The 18771-nt window shown below is 49.1% G+C and overlaps 5 protein-coding genes across 5 annotated transcripts; 4 read left to right on the forward strand and 1 right to left on the reverse strand.

The window, feature by feature from the left end:
* Positions 1-2020: 2020 nt before the first annotated feature.
* Positions 2021-3515, forward strand: ANOM_001423 (transcription factor kapC; the record flags this gene model as incomplete). Its single annotated transcript, XM_015546680.1, has 4 exons — positions 2021-2243; positions 2489-2504; positions 2638-2958; positions 3009-3515. Coding segments are annotated over 4 exons (852 nt in total), but the record flags the coding sequence as incomplete, so codon positions are not given.
* Positions 3516-4564: 1049 nt separating this feature from the next.
* ANOM_001424 (putative RNA helicase/RNAse III) lies at positions 4565-9145 on the forward strand (the record flags this gene model as incomplete). Its single annotated transcript, XM_015546681.1, has 7 exons — positions 4565-4669; positions 4741-4769; positions 4895-4943; positions 5017-5269; positions 5325-5472; positions 5544-6617; positions 6670-9145. The coding sequence occupies 7 exons, from the start codon at positions 4565-4567 to the stop codon at positions 9143-9145; spliced, it is 4134 nt and encodes a 1377-aa protein (XP_015411261.1).
* A 506-nt stretch (positions 9146-9651) lies between these two features.
* On the reverse strand, positions 9652-10994 carry ANOM_001425 (uncharacterized protein; the record flags this gene model as incomplete). The annotated part of the gene is made up of 3 exons (XM_015546682.1): positions 9652-10597; positions 10659-10894; positions 10971-10994. The coding sequence occupies 3 exons, from the start codon at positions 10992-10994 to the stop codon at positions 9652-9654; spliced, it is 1206 nt and encodes a 401-aa protein (XP_015411262.1).
* Positions 10995-14035: 3041 nt separating this feature from the next.
* Positions 14036-15518, forward strand: fleA (fucose-specific lectin FleA). The gene is made up of 5 exons (XM_015546683.1): positions 14036-14140; positions 14190-14368; positions 14419-14632; positions 14689-14791; positions 14853-15518. The coding sequence occupies exons 1-5, from the start codon at positions 14107-14109 to the stop codon at positions 15256-15258; spliced, it is 936 nt and encodes a 311-aa protein (XP_015411259.1). The 5' UTR covers positions 14036-14106; the 3' UTR covers positions 15259-15518.
* Positions 15519-17286: 1768 nt separating this feature from the next.
* Positions 17287-18360, forward strand: ANOM_001427 (uncharacterized protein; the record flags this gene model as incomplete). The annotated part of the gene is made up of 1 exon (XM_015546684.1): positions 17287-18360. One exon carries the CDS (start codon positions 17287-17289, stop codon positions 18358-18360), a length of 1074 nt encoding a protein of 357 aa, XP_015411260.1.
* Between the last annotated feature and the right edge of the window lie 411 nt (positions 18361-18771).

Here is an 18771-nt window from a genome sequence, read left to right on the forward strand (position 1 = left end):
AGCTACCTCGAAAGTAACTTTCCTAGCTTTCTCTGCCTATTCGCTTAAAGTACTGTCGAACCTTGAAACCTCTTAAAGTTCACATGAAGTCAAATAGACTCCGACCCAATGATTGAAGTGGGCCGGCATCCACGATCCACTGAACATAAAACCACGGTACATTCTCGCTCCAATGGTCGTAGCAATGTCTGTTTCAGGAAGTCCGTCGCCTATTTGAAGCTTCTTGCTGTCTGTGCTCGGCACCAGATGGAGAGGGCCGATGAGCCCTAATCACGGCGTTTGTTTTCCCCAACAGAATCATCAGCCCCTTCCTCTGGATAAGAATGTACTAAGGACAGCTAGTTGTATGTTGGCTTCGTTCTCCCAACGCGAATTAGATAAGTAGGTGTAGATGATTGTCCTTTTGGCTCAAAACCGGAGGTGCGCATTGGGTATTACGTAGGTTAAAATATGTGGATATCTATTGAGCATGAAGAGCATATAACATCTCTAGAATATTCCACTTCCAATTCGACATCTCCATTGTTTATCGCTCTCTCTTCTTCAGCCTTCCAGTACAGCAGCTGCAGTTGCTTTCTCAGTTGTAATCATCAACATATATAAGTAGAAATATCTCGCCTGAGCTTTATTGTATCCGACACTGGAAGATTTCCATCTGTAGTCTTGCACGCTATCTTTCAGCAGGCATATATCTCGATGTCCCTAGTGGGAGTTTGAGTACACGATCTAACTATGACTTCGGAGTTTGGGCATTGTCCAAAGGGACTGTCCCGGTATCTCAGGGAGATGGACTGTATTTGGTTAACTTGGTGAGTTTATTCAATAGTCCAGAAAAGCACGAATGAGATGATAAGCTCAACGAAAAGAAATGCAATGGATGAGGTTCGATTGAGAGAATAATTTCTGTCACGTGTTTTTACCACGTGATCTTACAGGCTGTCTCACCGCTAACACCTCCGCCTGCCTCAATAGTCAGTACCCGGCAGAACTCTACGGTAAGGGCCAAAGGCCGATAATGGCTGGACAAATAGACACTCCTGTCTGTACTCCGTAGGCGGAGGTGAGCTAGGTTATGAGATATGAGATACTATGTGCAGCTATTTGAGTAGAACATAGTTTAATTGCGTTTATCCGTGATTACAGCAACGTTCTTTCGGTTTTAAAGGTGCTGGTTAGAGCAGATTGGTATGATTAAATGTGGAATCATCATGGTCGAACAAATATATTTATATAGTTTACTCCGCAGTATGGTGCACAAAAACTAGTAGTACACTCGAGCCTGAGTAGACTTGCGCCTGAGGAGTTTAATATTTAAACTGTGCATAGCACCACCATTTCTGTTACCAGAACCAAGCAAAACTATTCCATGACGAGTGTTTAATAGTGTATTGTGCAGGTAACCAAGTTATGGCCCTGCGTACATCAAGATAGAGGTGAGGCAGGGGAGGCTGTTCCCGTGACTGCGGAACGGAAGAGCCGGAAGGATGAGTCAGCGCCTGAGTCAGCAACGCGGAGAGTGCGGGGATTGTTGTGGTTGATGCCTTGGCCAGGTTCTGCCTGCCGGTCGGTGACTCGAAGCATTACGTAGAGGAAATGAATCGATTGGAGTACAGATGGAATGAATTCGTGTAGTAATATACAGGAATGTAGAGAAAGAAGAAACCTACGACCATCGGTTGTACAAAAGAGGGATATATGAAACCGGAGGCCGGTGACCGACGGGAGGGAAGTTCCTGCCTCAGGTGTTCACCGGGCGGTTCCTCATTTTGCCTGCCGCCCACGTCACGGTCTGACTGATCTTTTAACTAATCCGCCGTCTTTCTCTCCCTCGCTCATTTTTCTCTTAGTCAACGTACCAGTTCACGCTTCCCCCTGCTTACGAGATCATCCTCATCAGTCAGCAAAATACACCTAGTTTCCTACCAAAACTAAAACGATTTTGACAGCGGCTGAATCATCATCGCCTTGGCTAACCCCGATAGCTAAACTAAACTATTGTACTGCTGCTGCTTACCTCATCGCGCGTCGCTCCATTCCAATTCCTCTACAAACCTCCTCGCTGGTCCACTGTGAAAGACCGTGGATTCAGTTCGAACTATCTGAACCTCTCTTTGGTTGAGCTTGAGTGGACGTGCGTGTTTGCGGTCTCTCTCGGCGCGTCTTCGTGTTGGAACCTCCATACTCTCTCCATGCAGCCTACATTAGCTCCAGCGCCGCATCCAAGCATGCAAACATCTGCTCAGGTAAGCAGCCCACCGTTTGTCATCAGATCGCCTGTACCCCATTGTCCACCACTCGCATCCAAGAGATGTACTGGGACTCGAGTGATGTCTCACGGTGTCCCTCGGCGCTGATTTCACTCGCGTTTGCTCGGGGGAGCTGGCCCGGTGTCATCCTACTTGTTGACACGAGAAGCTCCTCCGCGGTCGCGTTCCCTCAAGTGCCAAATAGTTGATGAAATCATCGCATAGACTAATTGCATCTCTAGGACCATGCGGATCAGGGTATGTGTCACATTGTATTGCTTGTCAAGAGACCCCCGAAAACAACAAGAAACCAAATGAAAGAAGAAGATCGCGTGTTGTGAAGTGGCCTTGATCAGGGATCTTTACCCATGGATCTGCTACTATTCCCTAGTACGTGCGCGGAAATGCTGACGCGCGTTGGTTCCTGAATTTAGTGCTCCATGACCAGCTCCTAGCGGCCCATCAACACCTATCGCATCCGCAGCAACCGCGTCCGCAGCCCTCTACCGCGCAGCCACCGCACATGCAGCCCAATACGACAAGCCCTCGTGACCAAAACAACATTGATCCCGCGATATCAGGTGCTGCGATGCTCAGCGGCCCGCCGCAAACACCCCCGCAGCCGGAGCCTACGGGCCAAGAGAGCCCGAAGACGTACGGCAAGCGACCGTTGTCGACCTCCAAGCGCGCTGCGCAGAACCGCGCCGCACAGGTACGTTGGGAATCTTTCATGCGCTGGGGACCTTGCTGACTGGGGAATAGCGAGCATTCCGTCAACGGAAAGAAAGTTACATTCGCAAATTGGAGGAGCAGGTGAAGGAGTTTGACACCATGTCGGAGGCTTTCAAGGCTCTGCAGGCGGAGAACTATCAGTTGCGCGAGTATATCATCAATCTCCAGTCGCGACTTCTGGAATCCCAAGGCGAGGTGCCTGAGCTCCCAGGAAACATCGACCTGAGTCAGCCACGAACCGACCTGAATCTACCGCAACCCGGTGCCGGGTCTGCGACGACGTCTTCATCAGCGCCCGCGCCGCCCTCGGCAGCTCAACAACCGCAGCCACCTCAAGGTGCTGCGTCCAACGACGACATGAACTCTCTGAACCGGATAGCCGTGGCCGGCTTGGGGATGCGCAAGCATCCCAATGAAGAGGCTAACTACCTTGGCAATAACTTCGCGGGTCGTCGGACACGCCCCGACGAGACTCAAGCTGACCCGGAAGCGACAAAGACGGAGCCATCCACACATGGGCTTCCCATGGTCTCATGATCGCATTCAGCTGTTGTCCTTTTTTTCAAGCTCCTGACCCTTGTGCTACCTTCGGATACCGGTGTTTATCGCTTTTGATACTGATTGTTTTTGTTATGTGCTGTTTTCTTTGTACTATCCCGTTTTTATGGTTGGGTGTATGGCGTGATGCTGCTACGTTTTCTTTATCTAATGGCTTTGGAAGGGATGGTGTTCTGTTGTGCCTGGATCTCCAACGCCAGTGCGAAGGGCAGAAGACCGCCGTCTAATACTTTTGACCGTGGATTGACTCGATAAATACATTGACCAGTTAGACTGCAAAGTCCCCCCTTTGGTTCCTTTTTTTCAATAGTTACCGTTCAACACATCTATCATATGCTTATATGTACTACTCATCAATCGTACACGAACATGTCCGTTTGAGCAAAGGAAAGAAAAATGAAACCCGAACAAGACATACCCAGATACCAAGTAAAAATAAGGATATCCAAACCCGACCCAAAACCAGGTACCAGATGCAATCTATAATAAGCTTCAACTAGTTCTTCTAAATCGTGAACATAACAATGAACAAAAATAAACCAAACCCTAGAAAAACACATAAAAACAAAAAAGAGAAACAAAAAGACCCAAACCAGAACGAACTCCTGTCAATATCTGTACCAAGTTCGCGGCCATGAACCATGCGATAAGATAGAGAGGGCAGAATAACCTATACCATTCATTGTTCATTCGAATTACCCCACTTACACACCACCACCACAGCCTTGCCAACACTAGTCCCACTTTCCGGTTGTTTACTTTCTCCTCTTTTTCTGTACTTAACATACCCTGGTGTTATTTGCACTCTCATTCATAGCTGTTCTTTTTTTCTAGTTTTATTTAGAGTTGTGGGTGTCTTTTTGGGTATGTGGTTGTTCGTGCGTTGAGGTTAGGTGCATCTGTGTTTTCGCGGAGTGAGATCTTGGTGTGCTGTTCTACTCTACACTTCTGACTTGCTCTACACGGTTGATACACTACTCTGCACTATATTACGCTACAGTATACTACGATACACTCGCCCGGGAACTATGGATCAGCTTAATGGGTCAAATGGCGCTGGACTGCTGTATAAACCCCGGCAGTATCAGTATGAGATGTTTGAGGCTAGTTTGAAGGAGAATATCATTGTTGCTGTATGCTCTTCATCTTTTCTTACTCTCTGGGGTTGCTCTGTGGGGAATATGTTGCTGATGAGGTTTCACAGATGGATACCGGGACGGGGAAGACTCAGATGTACGTGAGATCTATCTTTTGATTCCTTTTCTTCTTGGGGTGGTGGGTTTAGTCGTGCGGCGGTGGGTTAGGCTTGCTTTGCTTTACCTATTTTTTTTTGGGTAGGTTTGATTAAAGGGTTTTAGTGCGCTCTTACGGATTGCTCATCAGTTGGAGGGCGGTGGATCACGGAAGGTGAGTTTCATTGTTCTTTTGATTCAGATGACATTGGCTGATTTCTCTTTCTCTCTTGTTGTTGTGGATGCAGTTGACTTGGTTCTTGACTCCGACTGTGGCCTTGTGTTTTCAGCAGTATGAGGTGATACGTAGTCATCTCCCCGCTGTGAGAGCCTGTACGATCACCGGGCTGGACAAGGTCGAGCGCTGGAAGAGCCAGTATATCTGGGATGAGCTGTTGAAAGACAAACAGGTGGTGGTGTCGACTCACGCGGTTTTGTTCGAGGCCTTGACTCATGGGTTTGTCCGGATGTCCCAGCTGGGTCTACTTATATTTGACGAAGGTTGGTAGTCGTTTCTAGATATTCGACGTAGGAGTTGAGATTGCTGATGGTGTAGCTCATCATTGCATGCGGCGGCATCCCGCGAACATGATTATGCTTGATTTCTATCACCCCACCTTGCGGAAACACGGCAGAGACAGTGTCCCGTGCATTTTGGGTCTAACAGCTAGTCCAGTGGTCAGGTCAAAGAGTCAGGAGATGAAGTAAGGGAAGAACACAGCCCCATCATTCTCTTTGCCTGGCCAGAGAACTAACGCGAAGAACCCTTGCCCAGAACTTTAGAGTCGAATCTCGACTCCATCTGCAAAACTCCGCAAGTCCACAAAGAAGAACTCACCACGTATTCCCATAGACCCGAGTTACTGCCCATCATCTTCAAAGCCACAGATGAAGGGCCTGGCGGCAGGGCTCTGCAAGCCTTGGAGCACGCGTGGGATGCGGCGGACAATGACGAGGATCCAGACGCTATACTACAGAACGACAGCTTATCGAACGGGAACGGGGAGTACAAAGCGTTGATGATACGAAAAACCCTCTGCAATGAGCAAATCAAACGCTTTGTAGACCGCAGCCGTCACATCTTCGCAGAACTGGGAGAGTGGGCAGCAGACTACTACATCTGCACGTCCGTAGAGCAGCTGCGCACTACAATTCGTGATCAGTCTTTGACCCTGGACTGGGAAGACGAGGAGAGAGCCTACCTTTCAAACTTCTTGTCCAAACTACCAATCGCGGAGGTCCAGGCCAAACTTGCAGATCTGAACTACTTCCCGATGTCACCAAAACTCGCAGCGTTGATAAACTTCCTTGAAAAATTCGATGACCCCGAGTTCTCCGGCTTGATCTTTGCACAGCAAAGAGTAACTGTGAGCGTCCTCGCCCGCTTACTGTCCCTCCACCCCAAAACCAGGGACCGATTCCGATGCGCAGCTTATGTTGGCATGTCAAGTAGCAATTGTCGCCAGGACATGGTGGGCGACTGGCATAACGCAAAGAAGCAGCGAGGAACCATGGACGACTTCCGAAGCGGGCGCAAAAATCTGATTGTCACGACAAGTGTCTTAGAAGAAGGTATCGACGTCACAGCCTGTCGTGTCGTCGTATGCTTTGACAAGCCCGCTAATTTGAAATCCTTCATCCAACGGCGCGGTCGAGCACGACAGAAAAAGTCAACGTACGCTATCATGTTCTCCAAAGTAGATGAGCACGGCGATTTGCGCAAGTGGCAAATTCTGGAGCAGGCTATGGTCGAGGCTTATCAAGACGAAGAGAGACTGCTCCGTGAGGCAGAAGCGCAAGAGGCAGTCGATGAAAATGTGCCAGAGATGATCACCGTCGAAGCTACTGGGTATAGTCTCATCTGAAACGAATGATTCTTTGCCTTTCTAATATCATCACAGCGCCGTAATCACACCAGATTCAGTCGTCACACATCTTTACCACTTCTGCGCCGTGCTTCCCGAGGAACGGTATGTTGACAACAGGCCGGAGTTCTCGTTCGAGAAGGATAGACTTGGCCTGATGAAAGGCACGGTGATCCTGCCTAGCTGCGTGCACCCCAAAGTCCGTCGCATCCAGGGAAAGCTTTGGTGGAAGACTGAGCGTGCAGCGGTTAAAGAAACAGCTTTCCAGGCATACCGGGCCCTTTATGAATTTGGCCTTCTGAACGACCATCTTCTCCCATTAACGAAAAACCCGGAGATGAGGCCGAACGACCATATCACTTTGCCTGCGCTATTAGACGTATCTGAACAGTATGATCCCTGGACAGAGTGGGCAAACTCGTGGTCATGTCCGGATATACATCAGATGCGTATAGGCTTGGAAAGCAACGGACACCCAACAGATGGGTTAATTATGAAGCTAATCGGGCCGACAAACTTGCCCCCACTGGCTCCATTGACTCTTTTCTGGGACCGCGATACCATTCTCACATTGTCATTCGATGTCCCAGAGCGTATTTCGACAGTGACCACTAACTGCATCGCGAACTTAAGGACAGCCACTGCGCTTTACCTTCAAGCGCCCCGCAGCCGACAGCTGTTGGATAATGATGACTTTGTGACCCTATTTGGGCCTGACATACCGAGTACCGAGTTGACCGATTGGCTTCTTCAAAACGAAGGGCATGAAACTGCCTGTGAGGCGTACTCACGAGGCGCTATGCCCGGTGCGGTGGGAATAATCCGGGACCTTTCGCGCTACGACGAGCCGTTCTTCTGCCATAGGTGGGTCGAGTCCGAAGCTGGCTTGACTGAGATAGAATGCAGGCCTATCCCGCGTCGGCGGAACTTCTTGCATCCCCCAACTTTAGATAACGGCCAAGTCGACGTCATCGTTGGGTCGGAACCTGCTTCTGCTAGGGTGCACATGGTGGCTGCCAAAAGCTGTGCTGTCGGCAAGCTACCGGTGTCCACAGCCATCTTTGGCTTATTTATCCCACACATTGTTGACAGACTTGAGGGTACCTTGATCGCAAACAGGCTGTGCGCAACCATTCTGTGTGACGTCGGGTTCGCGGACATTCAGCATGTTATCACGGCCATCACGGCACCCTCGGCTCAAGGAGTGACGAACTATCAGCGATATGAATTTCTCGGAGACTCAATTCTGAAGTACCTTGTTTCGTGCCAGCTTTTCTTTCAGAACCCCAACTGGCCGGAGGGCTTCCTCACTGAAGGTCGCACCGCCATTGTCCAAAACCCCCGGCTCACCAGGGCTGCCCTTGACGCTGGATTGGATGCTTTCATTATGACAAAGTCGCTCACTCCTCGCCGGTGGATTGCACCTCTGATATCCACAAGTCTGGGGGCTACCCCTGTCAAGCGACAGATGTCAGCCAAGGTATTGGCGGACGTGGTTGAGGCACTGATCGGAGCCGCCTATCTAGAGGGTGGCCATGCCAAAGCTCAGATATGCACGCATTGTTTTCTTCCAGAGGTCAATAGACAGCTCCTGCACATCCCGTCTATCTCCTCACAAACAGAGCCTGGACGAACTGCGCGCCACATCATAGACAGTGACTTGCAAACACACCTTGGTTACACCTTTACGAACGAGGATCTCCTGATCGAGGCTCTCACCCACCCTTCCTGCCAGCACGACCAATCCACCCAGTCCTATCAACGATTAGAGTTCCTCGGCGATGCCATTCTCGACATGGTCATTGTTCCAGTCATCTTCCAATACTCCAACAAAATCTCACCAGGAGACATGACACTCATCAAACATGCAGTAGTGAATGCGAACCTGCTCGGTTTCTTCTGCATGGAGTTCTCCTTTGAACAAGATAAGACTAAAGTCGAACGGACTCCTGATGACCGATTCGCCGTTAAGTCCGAGACACAGCAAGTCGAGCTGTGGCGCTTCATGAGATTCAACAGTCTCGATCTACAAACCTCCCGCGATGCAGCTCTAAACCGTCACCGCAGACTCCGAAACACAATTCTCGCCGCCCTCTACCACTGCCCCGATTATCCCTGGGAACCTCTCTCCCAACTCTACGCAGACAAGTTCTTCTCCGACATCGTGGAGAGCGTCCTTGGAGCCATTTTTGTTGACTCCGGCGGGGACCTGTCTGCATGCGAACGCTTCCTCGAGCGGATTGGCCTGCTGTCTTATGTCCGACGCATTCTGTCAGCTGGAATCAATGTGACACACCCTCGAAGCATCGCACAGCGGCTGTCGAAGGGAGACGCGCTGTTCAATTTGAGGCGTGTCCTGGATGAGAAGGGCCGCGCCACGTACCGGTGTACAGTTACTATGGACGATGCCCAGATTGTTCTCGTGGAGGGCTGTCTGTGTGGCGAAGAGGCCGAGGTGAGGGCTGCTAATGAAACGATTGAGTTCTTGCAGCGTCGTCAGGAAGTTATTTGATCAGTCAACCAGCCAGTCCGGCCCGCTTGAGCAACTGACTGGTTGACTGACTGAATGGCTGATGGTCGCTCTAGGGGAAGATGGCTTGTGTTGATGGGGAACTGGGAAAGCAGGGAATGTGCTGTAGATGTGGTGACACAAAGGATGGTGAATGATTAAACGATGCGATAGTTATATGACGAGGTAATCGTTATGCACCAAGATGTGATACTTATGCGACAGCAATGTGCGGCAATGGCACAGCGATGTGAAATGCTGCCATGCAATGTGACAATGATCACGATGTCATGAGATTGAGTATGAAAAATGTGTTTGTTTGCACGGGTCATGTGTTTAGCAAGTCCCAAGTCGAACCTCAACAGGACAGATAAAAATGAATATGAATTTCCCATAACAAAGCAACAAATTCCGTCGCAAGATAAATCGGACACAGTAAAAATATGCACTACAAAGAATAGAAAAACCCACCCGAAAGTTGGAAAACTATGTATACAGAACGCCAATGTTTATGCTTTCTTCCTGTTACTCCTCCGAACTGGCCTTGTCTTCGATTCGGGCTCTGGTTGCTCTTCCTCGACCTCCTCTGGTTCCTTCTCTGCTGTGTCGGCATCGGACTCGTGCGACTCAACCTGATCATCTTCACTGGTAGCTACCATGACACCTTCATCGGTCACATCGCCAACCGATGAGTGGTTCTCCACATCTGTCTGCGAAACGGGTTCCCAGGCTCCATCTGCCGGTTGTGATTCGTTCCGGATGTCATCAAGGACCTTCTTCGCCTCGCTTTCGACTCCATTCCATGAGCCGCAGCTTCCACACCGCCAGCGACCGAGCTCTTCCAATGATTTAATACCCGGAGGCGCCTGGCCGTTAACAAGCCGACAGGAGTTGCAGATCAAGACAATCCGGTTCTTCGGTTGAGTCTCATCCTCCCCCAGGAGGACATCCATGAGACGATCATACCAGTGTGACTGCTCGATATATTGTGGCGCACTCGGAAATGCGTTGGGTGCAAAGCCTGGCTCATCAAATGCAGCGCCGGGAGGAGCGACCGGTTGTTGTTGGATCTGGGGCTGAGGGGGATACGGAGAAGGCGGTGCATGGAAATCGGGGGAGGTAGCACCAGGAGACTGGACGGGAGTCGGACGGCGAATATTTGCGGTCGGGGGAGGGGGAAGGCCGGTCCGTTGCACGGGCGGTTGTTGTTGCTGGGGGTTTGAAGATTTGCGCTTCGATTCCGACTTGCGCTTGTCGTCGCCGCTTTTCGACTTCGTCCGCTTGGGGGCAGCTCCGTACTTCTCTAGGAGTTGTTGGGTGGAGTTATACTTTGTTGCGACCTTGAGCTTCTCAATAGTTTCGTCGCGTTGCTTTTGGAGATCATCGAGGTATCGTTGGTTGCTGTTGATGCGGTATTCGAAGTACTTGCTGCCTGTGGCGCGAACGGCGTAGATCCTGCTCCTGGATTAGACTGCTGAAAAGGGGGGTTTGAGGATTATTCAGTAGTTTGGCGTACACGACAGGGCCTCCTGCAATGGCGGCATATTCGACTACGCCAAAATTTTGCCATCCTAGCACTAGGGCGAGTATGATGGAGTAGAGTAGGTAGGCAAATGTGGTGTATAACGTCCACAGAGCCTTGAAGCGGCGGGCATTTTGGCGGTGAGTGTCGAGACGAGTGTTCGCGCGGGTGATTTTACCAGAGAGGGTTTCGAGCGCCCTTTCAAAGGATGCAGGGGAGTTATCTTCTCCCTAAATGAAGAGATGATTTCTTTGGTTAGTGGTTATTCGCGAACTGGAGGAACAGGCAGCCACATGGCGGACATACTTTGAAAGGCCACAGGGATACCATTGCGACTGGAAGGTATTGGTTTCAGGGGACGTTTGAGGTGGACAGTATTAGTGTAAAGACATTGTCGACGATATTTTCAAATCGAGTCTATCTGTCTCTAGGGAAGGTATAGTGAGTGTGAAGAGGGGAAGTGGAATGCAAGCGATGAAGGGTAAAGGAAGAGAATCTTTGCTTGAATTGAAGCTCCCCCAAAAACGTCACGTCAGCTGCCGCGCACTGACCACGTGCTCCGTCGATCATCCATCTTTATTTAGCACACAACTTTTATACCAAATATCATCTACACATGCCAGCTGGCTGCGCTTTCGACGTTTAAGACTTAGAGGTAAGTAGCCTGATATTGGCTGATATGATAAAGTTATCTATATCACCCCGATTTACATCCGGCTCTGTGTGTACTAGCTATGGGTGCTAGACACCAAGTATTTGGGAACTCCAACGGCCTTTGTATGAGAGTAGTGGTATCTTGAGAAGTAATTTCGGACGTGCACCTTATCTATTTTTCTTGATCGCCAGAACTGTAGGTGTCTAACAAGGCCTATAGTCATTCAACCCCCCGAGTCTAGAGAGATATTATAATCCTCAATATTGCATCGGCCAGGTTGTTTCCTCAATCGGTGGTTGACTTTTCTACCGAGCATATGATATCGAGTATAAGCCCTTAGATATGATTTTACATAAGAACGAGGCTGTGAATTCCTGAGAGGACTGTGCAGATCATTGTGGTCAAAGTATTATCGAATTTCCCCGTCAGGTAAATCACGTTGGTTCATTGTTTGAAGTGATGGACTTTACCTTTGTTCCAATCACAGCCAAACTAGGCAAAGTATTGATGTATTCAGTGATAATTGGACACAATTTGACCTATTGAGGCTAGATGTAAAAGACTATGAAACAGAGAAAGAGAGAAGTAGAGAAGTAGAAAGCACTCTGCCAGATTATGATTGTCGAACATTTCTGCTGCTGTAGGTTTGGTACCAAGGATCAACAGCGAGAAACTGCGTGGAATAGATAATAAGCATACAATATACCTCAAGGTCTAGAAGAGCAATGATGTCAGAGAAATACTAGTTTCCCCAGGTTAATTTAAGTGTATAGATCCTAGTGTCCAGTCATTAATGGGTGTCTAACCATCTGCAAGTGTCCGTCGATGGTCCAGACCCAGTTAACATGTGAATAGACCGCCGACTCGCCGTTTATTACGTCCCTCATCTGAGGTCTTAAGAAGTTTACATGCTTTATAAATTAGAACTTGACCAATGTTCGGTATGATGACAGGGCAAAGCTGATCACATGATTGACTGGTGGTTGATACCGATTTCCCACTTTCAAGTAATTAGAAGCCTCTCTGACGATTTTTGGTTTCCATTCCTTCTCTTCTCTTCTCTTCTCTTCGGTTAGACTATGGACCCCCATCAGAATCTCAACCAGCCTTTACAGCACCAGCAACGCCAACAGCAGTTACATGGCCGACGCACATCCACTGCCCTCCGTCCAGGGTCAAAGCGGGGCAGGCTGCAGTAGTTCTTTGGCCTATTTTTCCGGACGCACGGAGGCTATATTATTGGCTGATAGCTTGTCATTAGCAGGATAGCATAATGGATCATAGCGGCAGGTGAGATCAGAATTGATAATGGCAATCGGAACGGGCCGTCATTCGTGTACAACTCATCATGCATAAAGACGGAAGACAGCTGAGTTTAGTGTAAATAGCCATGCGGAGAGGTCTATCGGATCACCAGACGTCCAATTCTCGTATAATTTCTTGACAGCTGAGACAGTGGCTGTCTATAGCATAGTGTGCTTGTAAAATCCAAGTAGACGATGGTTGCCGGTTGGAAAAGAAGGAGTTCAGCTGCTGTACGTGATGGTCTTAGCGTCTTGGAGACGAGAATCCTAGTGTGGAGTTGTACACTTACTAAAGTCGATTAGACCACTGTGGAGCTTTCCTGCAGCTGGTGCATGCGAGCGGGATCGAATCGGAGAAAGGTGAAGTAAGAGTATACATGTGTCTAGGTCTTGGATTAAGTTCATCTAGCCTATGACAACCATGGGGTTGTCGACACTTTGCTCTATGCTGGCTTGGTATCTCGCTCCCTAAGACCAATCCAGACTCCTTGAACCTTGAATGTTCGATGAATGAGATAAGTTATAAGATACATTAAATTGTTTAACAGGTTATTGAGTAATGGCATGAGAAATCGCCAAGAGGCCCGTGGGTTCTATTGACGATCCTGCAGCAACTAGCTTAGCTTGGTCAATGCATTCTGCAATAATTGTCCCTAGATAAATTTAATTCATTTGCCGTCGGGGAACCTCATCCGTACTGGGGATTATCTGAATTCCGGAGTATATGACACATATAGCGTTGCTGCCAGCGGAGAATGTTCGCACCTAACTCTGCATGTGTAAGCCACGCCACGTAAGTGAGCTATATTCTTCGATCGTGGGTCGATAATAAGGCTAGAGCAGATCAGCTGCACTACGTGGCATGATAGCAGGTAAAATGTACGAAAGTTGAATTGAACTTTCAGCCAGGTTCCGACGGCGAGACGGGAGACAACAGCGTACGTCGAACGGCTGAAGTGAGTATACACTAGGTATGGCTACGGGCGATCGGTTGTAACAGTAGTTGGATGAGTACAGTCACCAAGGATGGGGCACGCAAATGAGAATGGTATTTGATTTACTTTGAAGTAAATTATTAGAGCATGATATACTATAGCAGTTGGTCTCTGCGCCTGATCATAACGATGAGAATACTAATCCTTCGACAAGAGGTTGCCATGTCAGCCAGCCACTCGCATAGCGTTGCAGAGACTTATCCAATTGAGTATTTGACGTATGCAACTAAGAGCTAGCTGCGGGGTTGAGGAAACACAACAGCACGAGTATGGGCTAACTACTTGCAATGGAAGGCCAATGCACTAGGGTACAGAACCAGACTGAAAGTAATAGGACTCGGGAATATGCTCTAGTTGCTGTAATCCACCGGCTCCGTTGAACATAAAAAGCCCCGGTTATCCGCCTTGAAGAGAGTAAATCTAACCATCGACACTCAGACTTCAGAGAAAGATAGTTCTAAGTATCAAGGAGATTTCCATTAGCGGCAATGTCTACTCCTGGTGCCCAAGAAGTTCTTTTCCGTAAGTAAGGACAAGGGATACTGTATCCTTGATGTTAACAGAGAGACAGGTACTGGAATCGCTGCGGTTAACTCTACTAACCATCTCCGTGTCTACTTTCAGGACTCTCACGGTAGTATTCGCGAGAGCCTCTATGAGAGTGGATGGGCCAATGGTACAGCAAAGAATGTAATCGCTAAGGCAAAGCTTGGTACCCCACTGGCTGCGACATCCAAGGAGCTGAACCACGTAGGTCAAGAGTTATATTTAGGATACTCTGCTGGCTAACGACCTCCGAGATTCGTGTTTACAGTCTTACCGAAGAAAATATCCTCCAGGAAGCTGCCTATGATAGCGGCAGCGGATGGTACAGTGGTGGGCTGGCTGGTGCCAAGTTCACGGTTGCCGCTTACTCTCGAATCGGAGCCATCTTTCTGGCAGGAACGGATGCTCTGCAGTTGCGGGTCTATGCCCAGAAGGTTGATAATACGATCCAAGAGTATATGTGGAATGGTAACGAAACTCCAGACTACTCAATATCGGCGATGATTTCTTAACATCTGCTGTAGGGGACGGCTGGAAGGAAGGCACCAACCTTGGAGTTGCGCTTCCTGGCACTGGTATCGGAGTTACTTGTTGGCGCTACACAGATTACGATGGTCCAAGCATTAGGTACAGCCACCCAATACCTCTACGCTAAGTGACAGATTCACTAATCATTCCCCTGCCATAGAATCTGGTTCCAAACCGACGATTTGAAGCTTATCCAGCGCGCATATGACCCTCATACCGGATGGTACAAGGAACTGACCACCATCTTTGACAAGGCACCTCCTCGCTGTGCAATCGCGGCCACGAACTTTAATCCCGGCAAAAGTAGTATCCATATGCGGATCTATTTTGTCAACTTTGACAACACCATCTGGCAAGTGTGTTGGGATCACGGCAAAGGGTATCACAACAAGGGAACCATTACACCAGTCATTCAAGGCTCGGAAGTCGCGATCATCAGCTGGGAAGGGCCTGAGCTGCGTTTGTACTTTCAAAATGGCACCTATGTCAGTGCTATTAGCGAGTGGACATGGGGCACAGCACACGGATCACAGCTGGGCCGCCGGGCTCTCCCTCCGGCTGAGTAGAGTTTCATTACGCGCGTTGGCCATATACAGCTCTGCCTACAGCAGACCAAGTGCTCGGTTCAAGAATACAAATGGCCAACGAACCTGCGTGTACATACCAGCCACTCCGTAACTACAACGAAACACTGTTATTCTAACGGTCTATGCTGTTGCTGGATCTGACGGGCGGCGTGATATATCGTCATTAAAGAAATGTTAGTAGTCAAATTGTACCCGTCTGACGTCATCTATGTTTCCACGAAATATACCTCGAATTAGCCCAGTCTCGAGACGTCTTCAGTAGCGGTTAGGTGGAGAGGCATGTAGCAAGAAGCCTTACTCCAATAATTTCAGGATCCACCTCTTTGCAAGTTCTATAGAAAGGCCAAACACAGAGAGTGCGTCATGAGAAGTAGGGTTTCTTGTCGGCTAATGGGCCCAGAACCTCAACACCCACGTTCCATGAGAAGACCACGTACGCGTTCTGGATGGGGATGAAAAGTCTTCACCGTCCCATATAGTGCGACGCTGGATTGTAGAGGATAAATAGCCAATGTCAGTGGCCGCTGCGGACAGAGTGTTGCGAGCCAACCAAAAGTTTTCCTCTTTGCCACACAGATCATCTCAGGGGTAGCTGAGCCATTCTGCTGGGATTGCACCATTCCTCGCACAGTGCAATCTTAACGAGAAATGGCCAAAGTTGGGCAGCACTGGCCAAGATACGGAGTATCAAATATGGAACTCGCTACGGAGTAGACAATGAGGTAGTGGATACAGAAGAAGCGGATCTCGCTGGGCAGCCAACTGATGGGCACGAGCAAGGCCAGCTCCACAGCGGGTCCTGACCTCGGGAGAGTCTCCTACTTATCTTGGTATGGCTCATGGGGTGTAATACAGCTTAAGGACTGAAAGGGGCATAGAAGGAAAGGGATCAGCATCTCCGCGCTGTCCGTCATAGAACCACAATCAGCTCACCTGCATATGTCTTGTTTTTGAGCTTGGAAGATCCTCGGTGACCAAATCGACCCTATCTCGAGTCCGAAGGAACCCGATGGTCAAGCTGTCAAACTCAAATTCCACTTGTCTTTGTTCGATCAGCGATGAGGATCAATGGCGGATGCTGCTTCCGTCACGCCGTCGGGGACTACGAAACGCCACCGAGCCAACGGCTAAAAGCCAAAATATGACCTATCTGACCTTCTCCAACCTACACTAGCTCCATTTTCTTTATTGTCGATATTGCTCGCCCAGGCTTATTGGCGGCCCAGACTCTGTGGAGATTCTATCGGGAGAGGAGGAAGGGGTGAACCCTGCATAATCTATCTGTGAGCTTGTTCCAGCCAGGATGACCATCTGAGGAACCTCCAATCAACCCAACACATGTGTGCAGCATTCGTTTGGGGTAATAAAAGATGTTGGATTAGTCCTGACTCCTGCGTGCATTGGCGCTATATGCCTATCCCTTTAAGCATTTGTCATCTATCTGTATGCTATTTGGAATATGATGCATATCAACTAGTGTTATGTAGTACATAAACGGTTGACTCTCAGACTTAGCGTCTGAAGGCGTTCGGGGACTGTACTTTTGCCTCTGCACCGATTTTTTAATAGATTAGACCGCCTGGCTTGAGTTCAAAGCTGCTCACAGAATAGTACTAATTTACTGGCGCTTCGCTCGGGATACCTTTTTCGGTGAGAGAACGGGGCACGGAATGTCCTGAGGGGTACAGGCCACAGGGCATCATGGTAAATAGACTCAGACCGTGTTGCCATGTGGAGTCAAACAATTGCGATGGTCTCCGATCGTCATGCAGCTGAGGCCTGAAGGTCCGCGGGGTCTGGCCCTAAATTGGCTCAGTACCACTTTGGCTTTCACGATCGGAGCCTCTTTGTCATGCCCTATATTGTGCGTTTATCTATCATTCTTATACCTGCATTTCTGCACTCTATCTTGATCTGATTACTGCCTCACTGCCTCACTGCTTCCTTGCTGCGCCAATGAGACCTGAGATAGCTCACTGATCCCAATGCCTGACGCGCCGAGTTAAAATGTCTGTGGTGACAGAGCCTCCGGTCCTAGACCGCGAAACCACTCTGGCTGCTATTCCCCTCCTGGCTGTTGCCGCCTACAATTCCGTGGAGCTGTTTTACTGGATCTTCAGCTTTTTCAGACACTACCGTGGCCTTTACTTCTGGAGCCTCTTAGTGACCGCATGGGGCACCATCGTATTCGCCACAGCTTTGATCCTTTCGTTAGCGAACATGGGGCCTCCAGCCTTGGTACTTATCGCCTACAGTTTAGGGTTCCTCACCATGGTCACTGGCAGCGTTATGGTTCTCTACGCCCGTCTTCACCTTGTTACCATGGACAGGACTCCACAATATGTCCTGCTCCTCATCATCTTCACAACCTGTACCCTGCATATTCCTCTCTGTATTATGAACCTCGTCAATGGGTTTACGGGAGTTTCGCCAAAACCCGCGTTTGAATCCTTCACCCGCAATTACGAACACTTGGTTATACTCTGCTCGTGCGCACGCGAACTGTTCATATCAGGCGTTTATCTCTGGGCTGCCTTCCGAAACCTCAAACCTATTCTGGACGCCAAAGGCCAGGAGGGCCGCCGAGTGGAACGCGAATTGATCGTCGTGAACATTTTTGTGCTGGCCTCGGCTGCCGCCCTTATGATATTGGATCATACAGATCATGATGCAGTTAAACAGGGCTATGGGTCTATGGCAGCAAGTATCAAGTTGAAAATGGAATTCGCCGTTCTGAATAAATTAGTCAATTTGGTTCAGAGTCCACTGCATCTCAACCAGGTCTCGTCTTTGCGCCTCCCCCATGAGGATTATTCCTTTCACACCAGTGACCCGAACCACCCTTCCGCTACCGATCAGTCTACCAACGACAAATCTTCCGGTGACTTATCACTGTTGCCGGGCCGATCCCGACTCCGCCGCGCACACTCTCTAGTGACCGTCTTCTGTACAGCAGCCCAGAGCGTCCTGATGCTGAAGCGAGTTCCAGCCGCGGCAGAAGGCGATCCCCGTGGAGACGACGTCGGTAATCTACCCTGTGCCCTCACTGGTCTCTATCAGCGGGCTCACGGACAATCCTGAGAGTCATACATTATCTACACTGAACTGAAGTACCCTTTCGGGCTGTGCCCAGTACATACTTACGCTCTACGCCATGTCATGATATAGCGCCATCTGTCTCTACATTTGTATCGGGTCGCGCCTCCAAAATTGCATCTTGCATTGAATTGCCCATGATACCCTCCGGCTCCTTGTTTTGTATCATTACTGTACTAGCCTTGGGTGGTGCGTTATATTGTCTTTTCTAGTAGAATAATTGCCTCAACACACTACCAGACAATTTGCGTCGAGCTGTCACTTTTCCTTTTCTTCTCATAATAGCCGAAGCCATCATTGGCTAGTGACTTGGAACGAGGAAGCCAAGCCGTCGTGTCCTTAGCACCGTAGTCTAGACCACGAGACACGAGAATACGTCCATCTCCCCAATGGCAT

The sequence above is a fragment of the Aspergillus nomiae genome, assembly GCF_001204775.2.
Source record: "Aspergillus nomiae NRRL 13137 chromosome Unknown contig00015, whole genome shotgun sequence".
Taxonomy (NCBI): Eukaryota; Fungi; Ascomycota; class Eurotiomycetes; order Eurotiales; family Aspergillaceae; genus Aspergillus; species Aspergillus nomiae.

What these genes read in the sequence shown, in the direction of transcription:
- fleA (XM_015546683.1), top strand. Translation starts at nt 14,107, where the DNA reads ATGTCTACTCCTGGTGCCCAAGAAGTTCTTTTCC. An exon ending in CATCCAAGGAGCTGAACCAC is followed by an intron (nt 14,369 to 14,418) that starts GTAGGTCAAGAG and finishes ACGACCTCCGAG; the next exon opens with ATTCGTGTTTACAGTCTTAC. An exon ending in TACGATGGTCCAAGCATTAG is followed by an intron (nt 14,792 to 14,852) that starts GTACAGCCACCC and finishes CCCCTGCCATAG; the next exon opens with AATCTGGTTCCAAACCGACG.